This window comes from Abrus precatorius, unplaced genomic scaffold (genome assembly GCF_003935025.1).
Source record: "Abrus precatorius isolate BTA unplaced genomic scaffold, Abrus_2018 Scaffold3, whole genome shotgun sequence".
Taxonomy (NCBI): domain Eukaryota; kingdom Viridiplantae; phylum Streptophyta; class Magnoliopsida; order Fabales; family Fabaceae; genus Abrus; species Abrus precatorius.
In genome coordinates, this window is record NW_020874373.1 from 3,648,807 (window position 1) to 3,669,276 (window position 20,470).

At 32.3% G+C, this 20,470-nt stretch overlaps 3 protein-coding genes across 4 annotated transcripts; 1 reads left to right on the forward strand and 2 right to left on the reverse strand.

Moving 5' to 3' along the window:
• The first annotated feature begins 1,489 nt into the window (after positions 1-1,489).
• LOC113863908 (serine/threonine-protein phosphatase PP2A catalytic subunit) lies at positions 1,490-7,610 on the forward strand. 2 transcript variants are annotated; one of them, XM_027497686.1, is made up of 11 exons: positions 1,490-1,701; positions 2,666-2,722; positions 3,129-3,212; positions 3,396-3,467; positions 4,328-4,399; positions 4,643-4,683; positions 5,538-5,604; positions 6,368-6,559; positions 6,692-6,781; positions 6,868-6,975; positions 7,077-7,610. In XM_027497686.1, the coding sequence occupies exons 1-11, from the start codon at positions 1,609-1,611 to the stop codon at positions 7,140-7,142; spliced, it is 942 nt and encodes a 313-aa protein (XP_027353487.1). In that variant the 5' UTR covers positions 1,490-1,608; the 3' UTR covers positions 7,143-7,610. The 2 variants fall into 2 exon arrangements, with proteins under 2 accessions (XP_027353487.1, XP_027353488.1); XM_027497687.1 differs by lacking the exons at positions 2,666-2,722; positions 3,129-3,212 and having other exon boundaries at positions 1,517-1,701; positions 7,077-7,598.
• A 486-nt stretch (positions 7,611-8,096) lies between these two features.
• On the reverse strand, positions 8,097-12,774 carry LOC113861338 (lipid phosphate phosphatase delta). Its single transcript, XM_027494097.1, has 8 exons — positions 12,411-12,774; positions 12,175-12,270; positions 12,008-12,082; positions 11,797-11,927; positions 11,223-11,326; positions 11,001-11,129; positions 10,574-10,689; positions 8,097-8,685 (listed from the first exon to the last, which is right to left on the reverse strand). The coding sequence occupies exons 1-8, from the start codon at positions 12,576-12,578 to the stop codon at positions 8,281-8,283; spliced, it is 1,224 nt and encodes a 407-aa protein (XP_027349898.1). The 5' UTR covers positions 12,579-12,774; the 3' UTR covers positions 8,097-8,280.
• Positions 12,775-16,292: 3,518 nt separating this feature from the next.
• On the reverse strand, positions 16,293-18,893 carry LOC113860985. Its single transcript, XM_027493574.1, has 3 exons — positions 18,681-18,893; positions 17,996-18,316; positions 16,293-16,832 (listed from the first exon to the last, which is right to left on the reverse strand). Exons 1-3 carry the CDS (start codon positions 18,891-18,893, stop codon positions 16,293-16,295), a joined length of 1,074 nt encoding a protein of 357 aa, XP_027349375.1.
• Between the last annotated feature and the right edge of the window lie 1,577 nt (positions 18,894-20,470).

The following is a 20,470-nucleotide window of genomic DNA, read 5'->3' on the forward strand; positions in this document are numbered from 1 at the left end:
TTACTTCAACATGCATCTGTGTATATTTTGAAACAGAGGCTCTTTTTTATAAAATAAATAAATAAAAATGTAGAGAGAGGCTCCTTTTAATCGCAGCACAAGTACATATTTCAGAGGAAAAAATGTTTTTTTTTTTCTTTTCTGTTGACCCAAAAGAAAAGTGTATGATATTAGGTAATCCCAAAAACAACATTGAGGATGTTGATATCAATTTTCATATTCGCTCTCATGTCTTTACTAATTTTATGTGAGATATATTTTTTATTGATGAAATCTTTGAAATATAATTATACATTATGCAAGTTTTGTGCAAAATATTGTTAAAATTGAATAATAATAATAATAATGATAATAATCAGATAATCAAATAATTTTGATTTATATTATATATAAGTGAGCTGTATATTAAAAAAAGTATCATTTAAATTTATTTTTGACACTCATCAAAAGACTCTCTATCGTTACTATATCATTGGTGTTTCATAGCTTATTAAGACCATTAGCTGGTATGGTGGGGCAATTTTCCACCTGATATTTCCTTAATTAATGATGTAGACATTTTCATCTCTAAATTAAATCAAATATTTTTGTTAAAAAAATTATTACATAAAAGTACACTTAAGTATAATAAATTATTAAATAAAATTATACTTGTTTTGATCAAAATGAAACATTCGCCGAATCACCGTTTCATGAATGATAAATATTATATTTAAGTAATACATATTAGACGACGTCGTATGACTTTATGAAAACATAACCCTGAATTTAAGTTGAAGTTCAAGTTTAAATATCCATTTTTTAATTTAAATTATTAAAAAAAACTGACAACTCTTCTAATATTAGCAATCGTAGCCTGTTTTTTACTTCAACCATATTTTCTTAATTTGAAATATCTGTCACAACAATAAATAGTTAAAAGCATAGTTACTTGCAATATTTATTTATATTTAAAATAATTTTTTTAAAATTATATATGTTTTAATTTTACTGTAATAATACTTACAAAGAAACAATTTCTTAAGTTTTTCATAATAAAAGATTGAGGACGAAATTACAAACTTTTATATTAAAATACGATACAAAATACTAGTGAAAAAAAAACTATATTCATCAATCATTAAGTAATATTTTGTATTGTAATTATGTTTTTATCTTGTATTTTAATAAATAAAAAAATATTTTTTAACATGTTTTATATTCTTGATTACTTTTAAAATTTATTTTATCATAAATTATTTCGAAGTGTTGGTTTTAATGTATATTAATAGAATGTGAAATATTTTAGAATTTTAAATACAATTTATATAATAAAGACTTACTTTAAATGATTACAAAATATGAGAAAATGCTATTACCTTCATTCATTTAAGAAAAAAAAAACAACTACGTGGCGGGGTGTCATTGGAAGGAGTGAAGTATTTTTCCCTCGTTAGTAACCATGTAAATTTAAAAGAAGAAAAAAGAAAAAGAAAAGGGGATTATTGGACACCGTGCAAATCAAGCATAGGCTTTGTTATTTCACGCGCCCTCTCCATTTGGAGTTCTTCTTCCTCACTGCAAGGGCGCCGGAGATTTTTCGCTCTTCGTCTTCTCCGATTCAACACCATGGGCGCCAATTCCATGCTCTCCGACTCTTCTCACGATCTCGACGACCAGATCTCACAGCTCATGCAGTGCAAGCCACTCTCCGAGCAACAGGTTCCTCTCCATTCCTCTCGATCTGCATCCTCTCTCCACAAAATCGCCACGCACGTCTCCAATTACGCTTGATTTTTCTGCTTAACCTTATTTGCACGGCTAGTAGGAGTTTTGGTAACAGTGTGTGTGAAACTGTGGTTGATTCGGCGAAATGGCCACTGAGATGCGACGGTTCTTTGTATTTTGACCTGATGTGAAGCAATTAGGAAGGGATAGATGGTTTTTGTTATCTGAAAAACGATTTTCAGCTGTATAATTTGCTTTTAGGTGTTTTGTGTTTTATTGATGGGTTTTTTTAGGATGAGATTGTTTCGATGTTCTCCTTAAGGTTACGGAGATGTTATATTTTTATGTTACGCGTTTGGTGGTTTGACATCTAGAAAATGTAGGTTTTCTGTATTTGAAACTGAGTCCGGAATTTGGATTGTTCTTTAGCTGTTGCTAGTGCTCTATTATGAGGTAATTTCTTGAATGTAGTAACATGTTGGTGGGAGTTGTCTACAGAGAGTGAGAGTTATGGCTTTGTTGGAATGTTAGTGGATCAGGTGTTGGCTTACTATGGGTTTGTTTCTAACTTGTATGTTGAAGCGTAACACTGTGATTATGGTTGAAGATTTATCAGATTAAAGGATAGGGGTGATGGTGCTTAGTGTATTGTAGGGCTACTACTTTAGAGGTCTTATCTTGTTTGTCGCTCTTATTGTGTAAATATTGCTCGTATTGTGCTGGATTTCATTGCTACGTATGTGATTTGTCTTAGGAAAGGCTTTGCCCTTGTGTATTTATTCACCTTAAAAATATCATTGCATTTTATATTGGTTGTATTTGTATTATTTGTTTAAGCAGTCATGTCCTTTCTTGTGGGGATATCTTAAATGTTATTTACTCCTTGAGGTATTATTACATTCGGGAAAAGAAATATAAACAAATAAACTAATGATTGTGTTCTCTGCTCTGCCTGTAGGTTAGAGTTTTATGTGAGAAGGCTAGAGAAATTTTAATGGATGAAAGTAACGTCCAGGTACTACTCTTTCTTCCAGTCTTTTAACTTGTGCCTTAGTTTACGATGATGCCATTTTCTGTTTCTTAAAACACTGATCTTGCTTCACTGCTGTTTGTTTTCCTGCTTGCTTTGCATGAATCCTTTGTTAAGTCAACTTTATCTTTTTCAGTTATTTATTTATATATCCCTGTATTTGAGTTCATTAACCCGATGCCATTACTTTTAATGCCTGTTTTGTGGAGGAGGATGTGATTCCTTCAATCTTTCTTTCATGAAACAGTGAAACATTTAATTTGCTTGTGCTATATGGCTGTCTGCATATACTAATTATGTCACTTTATTTCAGTGCATCTTTTAACTCTAGTTTCTTGTCTTATAGAAAGAAAACACTAACTTTTTTTGGGGTGTGTCTCCTGTACCACAGCCTGTTAAAAGCCCTGTGACAATCTGTGGTGATATTCATGGGCAGTTCCATGATCTTGCGGAATTGTTTCGAATTGGAGGGAAGGTATAATTTATGACTAAGAATTTATTATTATTTTCACTATTACCCTAATATTTTGTTAAAGTTCCTTGACATTTTAATTTTTTCAAAATGTATAATGTCAAGATAAAATTTTGTCAGTTTCTGGAAAATATATTTTGTTGATTATTTTGGTATGGATACCGAATATACGTGTTTTGTTTACAGTGTCCAGATACAAACTACTTGTTTATGGGTGATTATGTGGACAGGGGTTATTATTCAGTTGAAACCGTAACGGTAAGTACAACCAAGATAAACTTATTTGATTTTGTTCACTTTTGGATGGTTAGTTTCTGAAAATTCGTTGTTCTCTCTCTTCCCTAAACCTCTGTGGGGTACATTTTCTTATATGCATACATTAGGGTGGCCACAGATCAGGTGGGAAATTGTTCTCAAGAGTTAGTTGATGAAGTTTGGATGAGCTGTGAGCTTCATTTAAATTGTCTTTTGCTATTAGGATGGAAATAGAAATGGGACTATTCCCTAGTTGCCGATAGTTCAGGGTTTAGAAAGTGCTGCAAAGGTAAATAGGGGATATCGAATATGCAGCAAATGTTTGTCAATGTGTCAATATTTTGGAGGCTCACGGAGGTGAAAGATGGATTGCATATGCATCAATATTGTACAGAAGTTTGCATTATCTTACAATCATATTTTCAAGGTAGAGGTAGTCTCACATACAATTTGCGTATTGTGGTGGTCTTAACTTTTAAGGTGGGATACTCTGATAAAATCTCAAACCTGCAACTAATATATTGTAGTTGAATCTTTGAGAGTTGTCTCATGATTTATCTTTTGAGTTTGATTTTACTGATCATCGAGGACTGAAAAGAATTTACTGAATGTCAATAAATTAGTAGTTACCTTTCCAGTTATGAGCAAGATGCACGCAGTCTAGATGATTGAACAATTTCTCCAGGTTTTACTTATGCAGTTGTGCTATGGTTGTTTTAGATCACATTAGGTGCCTTTTTAGGTGGGATGTGGAGTGTGATGGTGAAGTTACATTGATAACTTTTTTTGTTAATGTCTATGTTTCTTAATTTTCGTTTGGTTGACAGTGTATGTCAAACATACTGATTAGTTATTGTATTCAGCTCCTTGTGGCACTGAAAGTGCGGTATCCTCAGCGAATTACTATTCTTAGAGGAAACCATGAAAGCCGTCAGGTTTGTGTTTCAACTCTCTACCAATTATAAATTACTTATGGTTCTTAAGGTCCTTAATGGCATTTATTTCTGAACTAATAGTTATTTGTCAATGGCATAAAATTAGCTATTCTTGGCCGCATTTTTACTTGTATAACAAATTGTTGTTTCTAAACATTTTTTTTTGTGATTTGACGACTTGTATTGGTGCTTGATGTTAATTATCTGTTGAACTAATTGTTCTTTTATCATTTTTTAATGCAGATTACTCAAGTATATGGATTTTATGATGAATGTCTTAGAAAGTGAGTTTTCAACACCTTCATTTTGTGGAGCAAAAGTACAAAACATGAGATGCTTCTATCTAGAGAAACATTTGTTAGAGCATGATGTTTTTATTGTTTCAATTGAAGTTCCTTTTGTTAAACCGTTTTTCTAGTGTGTTCAAAGGCATAATCTAAAAACTAATTGAAAATCAGAACATACAATGCATTGATGACATTAAATGCTATCTTTTTTTAATAAAAATTCATCATTTATTGATTATTATAACCGGGTACACATTAGAAAAAGCATTTGTTAAATATCAATGTACAACTTTGTTGTTAGTATTACCATGATGGAATCACAAATTTCCTTCTGAGATATAAACTGTATGGAAATCCTTTTTCTTTTCCCGTGGAATATGCTCTTCTATAATTTCAACCTGAGATTTTGATTTGCTGTTTGCTTGTTACTTTTATGTACTGAACTGGAGTTCTGGGATGGGCATCTGAATTTTGCTGTTAATTTGGTGTCATGTACCTTTTTGATTTGTAAACTTTGGTTAGAGATCTTCAGTTTTTGACATTGACAGATTTGTGGCACTATGACATCTGTTTGTATTAGAAGTGATGTGAATGATGATGTATTGTATGAAATGTCATACTAATGATCAATGTCCTATGTTCTTGTTAACATAGGTAAAGAATATGTAATTCTGCCCTGTTTTTGTCCCCAAAAATAATGTATAATTGTATTAAATGTGAAAATTTTGGTCTAAATTGAAAGGAAGAGAGAACAAATAAGGGATCGTTGGTTTCTTGCACATAAACAATATACTTTCTTGTTTCTTTTTTCAAATTCTTGACAGTTCTCGTTTTTTATTGTTTATGTGCAGGTATGGTAATGCTAATGTTTGGAAGATCTTTACAGACCTTTTTGATTTTTTTCCATTGACTGCATTGGTTAGTACTTTTTTTCCCTATTTTTTATGTGTTTGGTTCGTGATTTAAATTGCATCTCATTCTTATATCTCCATTACTATGTAAATAGAAATATTAGAAGATGGGGGAAGTTTTGGAAGATTTTACATTATTATTTTTGCAATATCAATTGAAATTATCAGTATTTACCTTTTCTAAAAGATTCAAAGAACTCTGGCATCCACTTCTCTTACATGTGACCTTTATCATTAAACATGATATATGATTGTTTCCTAAAGAAGTTAAAATCAACAGTATCCTAATATCATCTTTATTATTATATTACTATGTATTATGACTTAACTGGGATGTACCCATTGCATGGATGATAAACTAGCCAAAATTTCTTTAAAAAAAAAGTTTCAAGGGAGTAGACTTTGATGATAGACTAAGATATAAAAGTGGTAAGTTTTTAACGAATACATGTAGTTTGCTTAAGCACAGATATGATAAGATTATATTTCTAGATATGGGGAAGTTTTTGTATGTATCTTCCATTAAAATTTCTTTGTATTTCAAAATTAGACATGATTGTCTTGTAATCTTACCCAACAGACTTGTCTAGTATAGTTATTTTATCTTTTGTGATTAGTTCAATTAAGATACTGTCTTTATCATGCTCTAAAGATGTTAGATTGACTGTTGAACAACTTTCATATTATAAATAAATTAGGAACTGTTGGATAAAATTTTAGGTTAGAGGCTTTTGATCGTTTAGCCTGTAATATAATATAGTTCCTTCCAGGTTGAATCTGAAATATTCTGCTTGCATGGAGGACTGTCACCTTCAATTGAGACCCTTGATAACATAAGGAACTTTGATCGTGTTCAAGAGGTTCCTCATGAAGGGCCCATGTGTGATCTATTGTGGTCTGACCCAGATGACAGATGTGGCTGGGGAATTTCTCCCCGTGGTGCTGGATATACTTTTGGCCAGGTAAGCATATATTTAATTTCTCAACTTTATACGTTATTGAATTTGTTATTTTGACGCATTGAGTGATCTATTATTGTTTGTACATTGCATTTTTATTTTGATGGTAATGCCAATTGACATTCTTTGTTTCAGGATATATCTGAACAATTCAATCACACTAACAGCCTCAAGTTGATTGCCAGAGCTCATCAACTGGTTATGGATGGTTTTAACTGGGCTCATGTAATTGTTCTTATGGAATCTGTAATTTGCTTGCTTTAGAATTATAGGTGTAAAGTTTTATTATTTGCATTGTTTTGTTGAAACAGGAACAAAAGGTCGTAACCATTTTTAGTGCACCTAACTACTGTTACCGATGTGGGAACATGGCTTCCATATTGGAGGTTGATGATTGCAAAGGCCACACATTTATCCAGGTCCTTTTCTGTCATTAAGTATAATTTGCTTGGTGAAATATTATTAATTTTAGTCCTTTCCCTTGAATTGTATCTGAATAAATTTGAAATATTTCATGCAGTTTGAACCTGCTCCCAGGAGAGGAGAACCTGATGTCACCCGTAGAACACCCGATTATTTCTTATAATGTAGCTGCTGTGTCATACCAGTATATCGTGGTTATCTCTACTGCACTAATTTCAGGTAGTTGTGCATCCTCATCGTGAAATTGCTGTAAGAATTTAAATCCATGGATATATGCTTCCCGTGCTTTTGGGGTTGTCCAAAGACTGCTTTGATGTATAATAGGCAGGTAACAACATTCCACTGATCTGTTAAACTCGAGAACTTGCTGGACACCCTGTCTGAAGAAGTCGCCAAGATGATGACTGTCAGAATACGTATTGTTCCAGCTAAATGTGGATATTTTTTGTTTGTTTTTCCTGTCTTTATTTTTCTCTCATGTTCAAAACCTCCCTTAAGGCTTTAGAAGCTGTGACTGGATTTTTGTCTCGTGGATGTTTTTGCTATGTTCTATCTTTTTTCATTTAAAGTTGCATGATAATAGTGATTCAGTTTTGTTCTTACGAATTATGTTCTCCGACTTTATCATTAGCGCTCACCTAAAGTTAGCCTCCGTTTATCAATATATGCCATATCTTTTCATAAAGTTGACAATGAAAAGTTGCTAACATGATGTTTCACCTATTCGGTTAATGCTGAACTCCTAGATGAACTTGTTTTCTATATACAATGTTGCATATCTCGTTTGTATATTAATTAAAATAGTTTAATGTTTGCATAAATATAACTTATTCGTGCATGTTATTTTAAGTAACCCAACTCGTCCAAAAAACGAAAAAGATTGCACTCACTCTATACTAGTTTTCTATCCCTAGTTGAATCGGAAATGTATTGAAAGGATAAAGTGAAAAATTGCAACTTTAAAGATCTAGGCTTGAACCAATAATAATGATGGGCCTTTTTCTACTCACTAGATTGGCATAAAAAGCATGAAGTAAATTGCAGAAAAAAGATTTTGATGAAAGCTGATTAATGCTTCAACATGATTAGTACTTTATTAGGGCGCGCGAAGATTGTAAAAACGTCAACGACTGATCAATTTGTGAAATCAACAGGATCTGCGAGAGTCGAGCAAATTTTACCGCGTGGGAATGATCTATCGTTCTGATATTTTCTTATAGATAATTTTGAGTGGACATGACCAAAATGGGACGATCTCTTGCTGTACAAAATTTTCATAAAATGGTAAGCATGTCTCAAAATCACAAGCTCAAGTATGAAAAAAGAGATGGCACTAGGTCGACTACAGACCACGCAAGGCCTGCGTATTGAAGAAATCTAATTCCAGTATCAACATCGAATGCCTTATGCCGTGAAAGGAGCCTTTGCAAGTAACCTCCTTGTTTAAGCTTATCGGACTTTTTACCCGTGACAGATCCATTCAACGTGGGGATATAGCTGGTTGATTTTATTGGGATGCCCAAGGTGTTTGCTACCACAGGAATAGTCCATTTTGCGAGAGCCTTACTGCAGAATTTTACAATTAGAATTGTAGGTATACCCAAGAGCATTCTTCCCAAAAATACAGGTATAGTCATATCTGAAGAGAACAAACGAGGAACATTCCCATGATGAAATTGATGATATGTTTGCTGTACCCCAGTAACCTGAAGAACACGAGCCTCTAATATTAACACACAGTACAGAAACAACACAACACAAAGTGATTTGTCCATACTCAAATACTTAGGCTGTCATTCTCCAATCAAAATTGAAATTTTACTTCGGATAATTTATGCAATAAAAAGTCAACATTGGAGGTTGACATTGATTATTGAAGCAGAATTCTAATTTTAATTGGAAAACAACACTTAAGGATACTTACTGTACATAAGTTTTGTATTGTACTTCTAGATGCAACTTACTAACAAACAAGGGTGCAGCTTACTACAGAAAAGCCACTGTCATGGGAATAGCTTTTGACGATTTATTGCTATTAAATACAAAATAACTCTATACTAACAAAGAGGACAGAAGGATACAGGCATGTAGCCCCATAACATGTTTAGTGATTGTGTCTGAAATTTGCAGAGATGATTTGTATTAACCCACCGATACTGATACTTTTCTATGAGTATGCAGGCAGGTCCAATGTCAATTTGCCAATGCATTTCAGATGCTAGGTGAAATGGTACTGGAGAGATGACTAAGCCAATAGCTTTTTCCTCACTTCTAATTACAGTTATGAACAGTTCGGAATTACCAAAACTATGAAAACATTGGACAAGAGAAAAATAAGATAGTATAACACAGAAAGAAGAGTTTGAACTCTGATCAAACATTTCAAAATGTTGGAGAAAGATGGTATGCTCATTAATAATTTGAAAAAAGCAAGTATATAAATTTCTCTCTCTTTCCTTCTGAATACCTTGAAGCACTAGACGATTCCCCATGCATTCATCTCTCATGTTAAGAAAAAAGACTCTTCAATTTTATACAACATGATCCCCACACTAAGGGCCTGAGTACTAGTTAGTAAATCTTTTAACATAACTGCATAGAAAAAATTCCTAAAAAAATAATAGAAATAAATTTAAGGGCATTTTTTAACCAAAACTTAGAACAGCTCTACTCTAGCCCTTGCCATATTCAGTTAGTATTGGATTTGATTGTAACTTCTACTCAAAATCACTCTATTACAAACTTACAATGATATGGATTGCGTGCAGCTACATTTCTGACATGGCTTGTTATGACAAACCCAGAAGAATATTTATGGAAATGAGTTTCATTTAACTGAAAGGGGAGGTCAAAACGAAGCAAAACTCAACAGCCCCAAAACCTAAGCTCTACAGAGATAGCTCTGCCCAAAGTAACCACAACTCTTTCATGTCCCCATCTCCGCAACCTCACTCCCTAAAAACTGGTAGAATTCTAAATCAACTGCTGACTGAGACTAATCACTTTGCCAACACGGTTAATGAGTGGTTACCTGACCTCCCTTCTTTCTCACTGAATAAACTAGCCAAGTCTTGGGCCCAATTGGATCACAGTCCAGAACCAGATCAACTTGGGCTTCCCCAACATTAGAACTCGCAGCTCTATCACCTTGATGTTTATCCTTGAGCATATCAAACTACAAATGACATGCTCCAGTATAATATGGATTTATAATGTTCCATAGCTGATGTCATAAACTTGATTTGTCTATTCTACAGTTACTCTGCATAAATTTTTATTCAGCATATTCACCTCAAACATTATTAATCTAAGCAATAAGTTCAAGAATGTTAGTGTTAGGCATGTTGAAGTACATATTCAACTAAGTCAAGTCACCATTCAAGCAAAACAGATATAGCCCCAGTAACACTCAGAATTTAACTCCTGATCTGGAGCTGCTAACATTGAAAGTTGTCTAGAGTTAATGAATTACAGTTAACTAAAACAGCTTAGGACATCTTTTGGTCTATGACTCTAATTGAGCATTATATTCCTTAATGCAAGAAGAAAAAAGAAATAAGTTTAGATCATGTTAAAGGGTGAGAAACTGCTTACAATTCCCAATGCAACACCATTGAAAGCAGTGTGAAACTCAAAGCTTGGAGTTGGAAGTTCAGGAGTTGGATAAGCAAAAAGCAAAAGGAAGCTCAAGGCAGCCCAAAAGGATGTAACTGTAACAAAAGCAGATTGAGATGAGATAGAATACCAAAAAAGCTTCTCAACATTACTGAAATTAAAGAGAGAGGGGGGCGGGGGGGAACCTCTACATAAAAAGTGTAGTATTTTCAATCATTTTGCAAACAAAAGGTGCTTAAGAAATATGAAAAAAATTATAAAAAACTTGAGAATATAGTTTTCTCAAAATGATAATCTAAAATATAATCCAATTTCTACAATCTAAGCACCAGCATGTGCTGTGGTTATTATAAAGGATATAGCTATCTGGTGCTGAATTTATTAATTAAAGTAGAAGTAAGAATACCATTTTGTCCTGAGATCACAAAACTGTCTATGTATTCATCAACCGTGAGCCAAAATGCAAGGAGCCCAAGTCCAATAAGAAGGCCAGAAACAACATCAACCACACTATGCATGCCAAGATAAATTCTTCCTACCAAACGTAACAAATAATTTTCATTATTTTGGAGTGCAATAAGCCAACAATGGAAAGCTGCTAATAATGTAAAAGCATTAGAAGACCTACCCAAACCAATTAGGGCCACCAGCAAGCAAGCAATAGAAACTCCAAGATAATTAACATAGGCACCTTGAATTTGAGTATGAATCAGGACATAGTGCAAAAGGTAGCTGACAAACATCCATTCCAAGGAAAAGCATCCATTAATGACAAACACGAAGAATTGAAAGCAAAGCTTCATTTTTCTCAACAGTAATACGACTCTGAAAAACTACACTCTTCTAATCAAGTTAAAACTGATGATAGAACAAAGAAAAAAATATGTTATTACAAATGATTTTTCATATTTTCACTTATTCAGTAGATTTATATTCTCCTTCCTTGGTCCAGAAAACAGATAGGAAGAAGAGTAAGTGTAACCATAGTACTTGACTTAGAAGGCATGCCACCTGCTCAGTTCCCTGATCAGAGTAGACATCTAGCATCTCAACAGCCATCTTGCCACACCCTAAGAACCTTTATGACATGACACAAAAACTTACTCAAGCTAGAAACATGCCTCAGAATCCCTTTAAATTAACCCCACAAACCAAGTAGGATGACTTAGACATAAAAACAAATAAAAAAGAATAATAAATACCCAGATAAGCAAACTGTGTTAAGTGTGTGAGAAGAAGGCAATCCATATTCTAACGCATTATCTTCTTCATCTTTTGTAGCAGTCACTCTCCTGACAGGTGGAGAAGCAGGTCTTGGAGCTGAAACCACGTCCTGTTGAGTGACCAACACAACAAGCATTTAACAAAAGGATGAATCTAATGTTAAATTGAACAAAAGTGAACAATACGTACCTTTATGCAGTTCCCTACATAATCACAAAAAGCCATCAACAACGTCATCTGCCTCGCCAATTGGCCATGACCACTCTACAAAGAGACCAAAAGCCAACAAATTTGAGTTTTTTAAATCCAAATCCTCACAACCTTGTGGGTGTCTTATATCATCAACATGTACGTACCCAGAATAACAGAGGGAGAAAAGCAGTGTAAAAGGGCACAGAAACAACACACGACAACCCAGAAAAAAGGGCATCCAGGAATCCAAAACGGTAACTCTGCAAAAATTAAATACTAAAAAAAATCAGCATTTACAACACAATTATAAAAAAAAAAAAAAAAAAAGCTTAAAGCTTTGAGAGAATAAGAAAATGGGTTTTTTTGAATTGAAGGGCATTTGGGTGAATTCGATAATTACCTGGATCTGGAGGATAATTGGGGTTCCAGTGTCAACACTGTGAGAAACCCAAGGTTGGAAGAAAGATCTAAGTTTCCGAGTAAGATTTAGATATGAAGCAGAGAGAAGCCAGAAGATTATTCCACCCAAAACCGCACCTTGCCACACTGCTGCACCCTCACCCTCCATTCTTCTTCTTCTTCTTCTTCTTCTTCTTCTTCTCTTTAGGAGCAGCGCAGAAGAGAAGAGAAGAGAAGAGAAGGACCGAAGAAAGAAAGAGAGGGAACTGGCAGGAACAGAGAGAGGAACCTGGCTGCCAGAATCAAAATTGGACCGTGGAAGTTGGAAGAAATGGTATTCCCTTGTATTCAACTTTATTTCTTTCTCTCTCACACAATATAATAATAATGATTTTTTTATTTGGCTTTAAAAATTAAAAAATAGTGAAGATTTTTATGAACCATTAATTTATATTCGTTGGAATATGGCTGGCAGAGAGAAATGTCACTGTGAGAACAGCAAGAAATTTCCAATTTCAACACGTTGTGGGTCAATGGTGACAAAAATAAAAGTTTCATTCTTCTTTTTTGGTGCAAATTCTAAGGACCACGGATTATATAGCCACTATATTTCATGACCTGTGATTTTTTTTTCTCATATTAGTTTTATGTTTTCTTCTTCTTTTTATACTTTTCCTTTTTAAAATTTTTAATATATTTTTCTTTGTACTGTTTATTATATCTCCTTTTATATTTATATATATTCCACTCCTGTACAGAGATATAAAACAAGCATTACTCATAATACATGCTCATTTTGCTTTTTCTTTCACCCTTTTCACGTCCCATAAATGTGAAACAAAAGTTACTTTTATTTCATCATCATCAATAATTATAATTAAAATATAAGAGTTATCTTTCACGTAAGTGTAATTAATGTAGGTGGAATTTTAAAGACCTTAACGAGTCCTGTTAATGGATGTATTAAAGACATTAATGATTAAGAACCGTTTGATATTTTATAAAAATATTAAATTTATCTAAAATTAAATAATATAAAATCAGTGTATTTTATATAGTAATCTTTTTTTATCAATAATATTCTAAAAATAGTAGTTAACATTTATCATCACTTATTAATCATGGTAAAAAAAAAAACAGAGAAGATGAAGAAAATGAAGTCAATTTGTTGATTTGAAAACTAATGAGAACCTAATTTTAATGTTTCCTTGAATAGAGTCCAGAGGACGAGTGGAATGCAATAAATCAATTGACAATTAAATTACAACTGATAATTATTTTGAAAACTATGACGAAATCTTGACATGTTTACACAATTGTTTCCCTATTCAGAAGTTACTAGTTACTACGATAACATATACGTACACGTATGTATGTATAAAAGATATATTTAATGAAAATTTTTTTTATTTTGAATTTGTTAAGATTATAGATTTAAATTATAAAAAAACTACATGTAAATAAAATTTTAATTATCTAAATAAAATTATTAATCTATATTTATTATTTATATAAAAAATTATATTCTCACTGAATTTATGATCGATGTTATTGACAATCCCTTAAAAACAGCTCTGTCGTGTAAATTATAAGTGGGATAATTTTTTTAAACTAGCAAGAAAACTTTTTTTTGGGCTTGAGTTGAGCCTAAATACTACTAAAATTGGGTTTTAATTGACTTTTTTTTATTAGAATGTATTATTTTAAATTTTACAATTCATTATCTTCAAGTTTAAAAATGTCCCATATATACAAATATATTCAATTATATATACATAGCTACTTTATTATTATTGTTATTTGATTATTTTTTTTTATTTTATAACATTATTAAATACTTATTTTTACTAAAAATAATTTTAATATTAATTAAAAATAACATTAAAATGCATAAAAAAAAGTTATACACTTATCAGACAAAATTTTATTTAACATATGATATATATTTTAAAATTTAAAAGTATTAAAAATATATATTTTATGAATATTTAATTTATTTAATATTCAATATCTATATATATATATATATATATATATATATATACATAACTATACGTCAATATTATATATAGTATTTGATAATTAAATTAATAAAATATAATATTTAAAAAATTTAAATAAAGCAATATGATTAATTATTATTTATTGTATGAAACCAACGGATTGCGCCATTCGAAACTCCAATCAATAGGCTCCAGTCAAAACCATATGCTTAATCCCACGTTGTGTTGACCAAAAAAAAAAAAAATCATTTTAGAAGGAAAAAAATAGACATACAAAATTTTTAAATTTAAATTAAAAAAATAAAAAAATAGTTTTAAATTTTTTATTTTTCTTTTATTAAATAACATTTTTTTCTTTGGTTCGCGAGCCCATAAATAACAGTCAAACACGGTTCCATTGCTTTTGCGAAGAAGCTGCCAAACTAAAGCATGCACTGTGCAAAGTCTGTTTAATATTTTATTTTCATAATTATTTTTAATAATCAGAAAATATATATTTTTAAATCAAACACCCATTAAAGTACTCTCGTTAATTGACCAATATCGGCTTTTCGAGTTATTATTATTACTTTGTCAATATAATTAAAAATAACTTTCTAAGTTATATAGTATTTTTATTACCGTACATACACTTAAAAAACACAGTTAAAAATACAAAATAAATACCTTTAAATGTCTTCTCTAAATATTGAAAACTAATTACCATATTCTTTAATGTACTATTTATAAAAATTTGAATTCTTTGAATGATATGATATAATTATATTAGACTAAAAAATGTTTTTTTTAATCAAATTTAACTATCAAGTCATAAAATCAACATTAATTAAAAATACATCTTTAATTTTCAATTATTGTCGCATTATACTATTCAACAACACGAGAGAATATAAATATCTAATTAATTATATTAAAAACAATGACTTTAGTAAAAAGATGACAATGCACTTTTTTCTTAAATTTTCATTTTTCTCGTAACATAACTTTTAATAAAAAACCATTGAATTTTTTAATTAACGTTTTCAAAGCACTTGATCAATAGGACATGTAAAGATACGAGTTATTTATTATTTGTTTATCAGTTGTAATGGCTTGAGTTTAAACTTTGCTTTCACTTATTTCCTTTCTTAATATCTCTACAATATAAAGAACAAAAAAGAAAGATTTTATGAAAATTTCAAAGGCGAGTTATTGAAAGACACTCGAGAGGATATGCTTTGAGACTATTCGCTCGATCCATACAAAAAGAGTGGCAGAAAATTGCTATAAAATCAGCTAATCTTTTTGCCTTACGCTTCACATGTTGATATAATCATGAATAAGTAGAAAAACTTGCTACTTGATAATTTTTTAAAAAGTAATTACAAAGAACTACAATTTATTTCTGGCACATACTTCAAATTTAGGTCGTATGATTTATGTCCTAAAGTTATGATTAATATAATTTGCACCATTTTTCATGTGTAACGACATATTCTATTTTTATAAAATAATAAATTTACCGTCTTATTATCTTTTACACAATAAAAAATTTAATAAATTAAAACTTTTAGAATGAAGTTGAAATGGATGAACTCCAATCGCAGACATAAAACCAGATATCATACACTAGATTATATCAGTAACAACTAACAACAACTCTCAGATTAAATTTCGAAAGTAAAAGGGCTTGCACATCATATAATTAATTAGCAGCCAAAAGGCATCACCAATCCATGTTCGCACATTACAAAAAACCAAAAAATAAAATTGCAGAGACACAATTAAACATGTTAGATATGTAAAAAATCAGTAACACAATTACGGAGTGTTAAGTAAAAATTAGCATCAATAACAAGTATTTTAGCAAAAACGAAAAACAATCCAAGGAATTTCAATCATCAAGATGATGATCGTCTAAGCAAGGGTGATCTCCAATCTAGATCTTCTTGTGGATAGTCTTTCTGGAGTTCCTTAGGGGGTATGAAGCAATCCATGGAAAGGCCAGGGACGTTGAAAGCAACATCATCAATGGTCCATGATTCTTCCAACCGTGTGATGGCAGGTCCTGTCTCTAGATTGTCTCCAAACCTGGTGATGATCACAGTGGAATGGCCTGCATGTGCAATCATCACATCATCCACCATTCGGTAATCCTCAATTTTGGTTGACATTGTGGTCTCCCAATAGGTGGGGTGTGTCCCAGGTGATTGAATCCTTGTGAGGTAAGAGTCTTCTAGGTACACTAGTAACCCATTTCTCTGGCTAAAGTACCCAAATGTAACATGCTTTATCATCTCTGCAGTGCTATCACTACGGTCAACCAGGTCCTTCTGATCAGCTGACACCTTTAACACAAAACAATCAATGCCTGATATTTTCTTTTCTCCCATGTATTGTGCTCCACAGAATACACCAGACACTGCCAAAGGGTCTAGTCCCTAAAACACGTACAACCAAAATGTGGTTTAAGGGTAACAATCACACAACCACTGACATCATCACTACTCACACTCCACACTGCCCAACACAAGATGCTCATCAAGTCAAGTCACTATACTATATATTATATTATGTAGTTCTAAGTTCATGGTTTCAGAGTATACCCTATGGCCCAAAACCCATGTTTTCCCCCAATAAAGTTGTTTGAAATTTCATGGTAACATTAAATTCAACTCTTTTGTCTTGGTCTTTATCTTAAGCTTCTTTCTTTTAACAAAGAATCTTGAATACGTAGGTCATGCCAAAGTAGTTACACGTGAAGATCGATCCCTCCACAAATAAGAAAAGGAAACAGAAGAATGTGTGGTTGGATCAAACAAATGAAGGGAATTTAGTTGGAAATCAAAATCCATTATATTGACCGGTAATGTGGGAAAAGAAGTTCGGTATTAATTAAAATGACCCAAAGCGCTCATCAACCAGCATTTATGAATTTTAAAAAGAAAAACTAAAGACATTTGATTAGGAATTCACATCCGTTACATCATATAGATTTCATTAACCGTTCTCTCATTCATACTCGGCCATAGCTCATTCCTAATATTATTATTATTTAAGGAAAAGAAGTTGAGGAAATTCATGGAGCCAAGGGTTAGGTCATGACACCATCAATTGTTATAATGAGACGTGACATAATATTTTTTTAGTCAAGGGTAAAGGGTCATCGTAATCTTAAAATACCATATCACATTGAGTTGTCTCTCACTAAATTGGAACCTGGATCCTAAAACCACCATCAACAACATTGGAATTAAATATCAAAAAACCTTGCTTACCCCAAACAAAATAGTACTGCCGCCTAGGAGGAACAACATTAACAAACGGACAAGCAAAATCCAACGACACCCCACGAATTAGAAATACTAAAAACAAGATCCAATGATGAGGATACTGAATTCTTGCTTAGATTCCCCTTCGAATAATTTTAGATCTACTTATATTTTAAAACTATTAAGTGAATGTTTAGATTTATGTTAAAAAATCACTAAATATAAATACAAGAGAAACTACAATCAGTAAAGTAAATGTTGATTTGGTACGTGTATATTAGATCACTTTTATGAATTTTTTTAACGTGAATCCTAACACACCCTTAACTTGCCTGAACTGCGCGTCGAAGAGGGCGCACGCCACCTTTTGCTGCATGTGCACCGAGCCAAGGGGTGTGGCGCCAAGCAACGGTGCCATCACTACCAGCCACAACCTTGTGACCAGCCACAACCAACTCAATCTGCCACTTATCAGGAACCATTTGCCATATCACAAAACAACCTCTTTCTGAAACTCCAGCGTTTCCAACCTCATCCACCACCCCCATTTCAACCTTCCCCGTTGCAAACACATTCTTCACCTTACCCTCCAACTTCCGGCACCCTGTTGCCGCCGTGAAGTGTTGGATAATATACTGAGCCGACGATGATACCTATGACAGGTAAACAATAACGGGTAGAACACATTATTTAGTTAGGAAGGAAAAGTTTGAATCTTTAGTGTGAATCAGACGCACATGGTAACACATAAAGAAGGAAGCATTCTTTTTGGTGAAAAGGAAAAGAGCAGCAGCAAGTGGGGTTGGGAATGACAAGTTATTTATTGGTCGCTGGCACGCATGAAAATTGTACAGAAAGTGACCAAAGTAATACAATACCCTTTGGAACACTTTGTCTATTATTATTATTATTATCTGATGGAGAAAATTAACACACACTTGCCACGTTCCATTAATATATACAAAATGCTTGTTGCAATCGAAAAGTGATTGATAGAAGAGAAGATGTAGAAGAGACCTCATTGAGTGGTGTTTGGGAATGGGGAGGAACAGGGAAGAGAGGGCAAGCGAGAACACTGAGGAGGAGCTTTAGGTCGGGTTTCTTGTTGAAGAAGTGAGACTTGATCCAGTTCCAGTTGCGCCATGCGTGAATCACTCCTTTCTTTGATGTGGTTGTTGTGTTGTCTTGGTCGTTGATGGGTTCTTCTGATAATGTAGCAAGACGACCCATCACTTCTCCCCTCAGAAGCTGAGCCAGAGAGAGAGAGAGAGAGGGTGCTGATATGAATAGGATAGTGGTAGATACAGAGGCAGAGGAATGGGAAAAATGTATGGATACACACTCTTAAAAGGAACACCTAAGCACACGCAAGACAAGTGCGTGTGCCACAGCAGCCACGCTAACAAAATAATAATAATCGGCACCAATGAAAATAAATAAATAAAAATGAAAAGGCTGTTGAGTTTTTTAAAACCTTTGCATTTGATATTTTTTTTATAATTATTTTTTCTTGACTAATGTTTAACAAATTTATTTAAATAAAAAAAATTTTACTTATCTCAGAACAAATCTAATGCCGTCCTCATACGATTATATATCCCATTGAGTGAAAAAAAATGTGCTTGCGTGGGGTGCCATTTCTTATAAAAGGAATGGTTTCGAATTAAAAAAAAAAAAACTGAAATTAACTTTTATATTTTATTAATTTTAAAAGGTGATATCGACGTTTATATTTTTTTTTATGAGGAACGATGGTTGAATTACTGATTAAAATTGGTCTAAAACACTTGAATATGTGAGAAAGAGAATTTGTTTCAAAAATATTACAATTTAAAAATAAATATATAAATTTACCATACATGATTAAATTAATATGACACCAGAGAGTATGCATTGAAAAAAATTAAAAGATGAAAGTTATATCTTTTTAAAAGATAATTTATATATTTCAATGAATTGAAAATAATTACTTAATTATCAAAAACATCAGTTACTCAAAAAAAAAAAAAAACAAACAAACAAACTTTCGTGTAGATTAAGGATCCTAAGACACCTCAAGTTTCTGGGAAAAAAACAGACAAAGAAAAGAAAAAGAATCCCTCTTTTGGATACTAGGATTCTTATATTTATATTCTTCCAACAATCTTATGAATCACTGGCTGGTTCAGCAAAAGGCCTTTTGACTGATGGTAGACTCGTTGGTTAACAGCTTTTACCAGTTATTCCCATAGTCGGGTTCACGTTTTCTTTTTCTTTTGATTGGAGCAAGTGTTGTGTTATGGCATGAGAACATCCATGGTTCTATCCTTCATATGACAACAATCGAACAATAACATTATTATTTATTTTTTGGAAATGGTCAAGCACATGCAATGCAATAAGCCTTGCAAAAACTTTGCATGTCACGTGCTGTGCATTTTTTTCTTTCTTAAAATAGTCATGGAACGTGCAAAATGGTACGTGCGGAAAAAAAGAGAAATGCAAAACAAATTGGATCAAACTACCCAATTTGCATTACAAAAGTGACACAAACAATTTATTAACACTGATATTCAAATCATGTAATGAACTATTCAGTAAGACACTAACCCGTTTTATACAAGCACATCGGCTTAAAAGATTTATAATTTACCGCAAGACTTAAAACTAAAACAATTCACTTGATTATATATGAATGCTTATAAAAGCTTGTAGCATAAATGAGCACACATAAAATATATTTTTTGTAATATTAAATATTTAATTAATTTCCATTTAAATAAGACGTGAACTGTTATGGACGTATATATGTAAATAGTTATATTTTT

Coding starts and splice junctions, on each gene's coding strand:
- LOC113863908 (XM_027497686.1), top strand. CDS start 1,609: ATGGGCGCCAATTCCATGCTCTCCGACTCTTCTCACGATCTCGACGAC. Junction 4,684..5,537: donor TATGATGAATGTCTTAGAAA/GTGAGTTTTCAA, acceptor GTTTATGTGCAG/GTATGGTAATGCTAATGTTT. Junction 6,560..6,691: donor CTGGATATACTTTTGGCCAG/GTAAGCATATAT, acceptor TCTTTGTTTCAG/GATATATCTGAACAATTCAA.
- LOC113861338 (XM_027494097.1), bottom strand. CDS start 12,578: ATGGAGGGTGAGGGTGCAGCAGTGTGGCAAGGTGCGGTTTTGGGTGGA. Junction 11,130..11,222: donor GGTGGCCCTAATTGGTTTGG/GTAGGTCTTCTA, acceptor TACGTTTGGTAG/GAAGAATTTATCTTGGCATG. Junction 8,686..10,573: donor ATGGTGTTGCATTGGGAATT/GTAAGCAGTTTC, acceptor CGTGTTCTTCAG/GTTACTGGGGTACAGCAAAC.
- LOC113860985 (XM_027493574.1), bottom strand. CDS start 18,893: ATGGGTCGTCTTGCTACATTATCAGAAGAACCCATCAACGACCAAGAC. Junction 18,317..18,680: donor CCCAAACACCACTCAATGAG/GTCTCTTCTACA, acceptor TACCTGTCATAG/GTATCATCGTCGGCTCAGTA. Junction 16,833..17,995: donor CTCTTCGACGCGCAGTTCAG/GCAAGTTAAGGG, acceptor TACGTGTTTTAG/GGACTAGACCCTTTGGCAGT.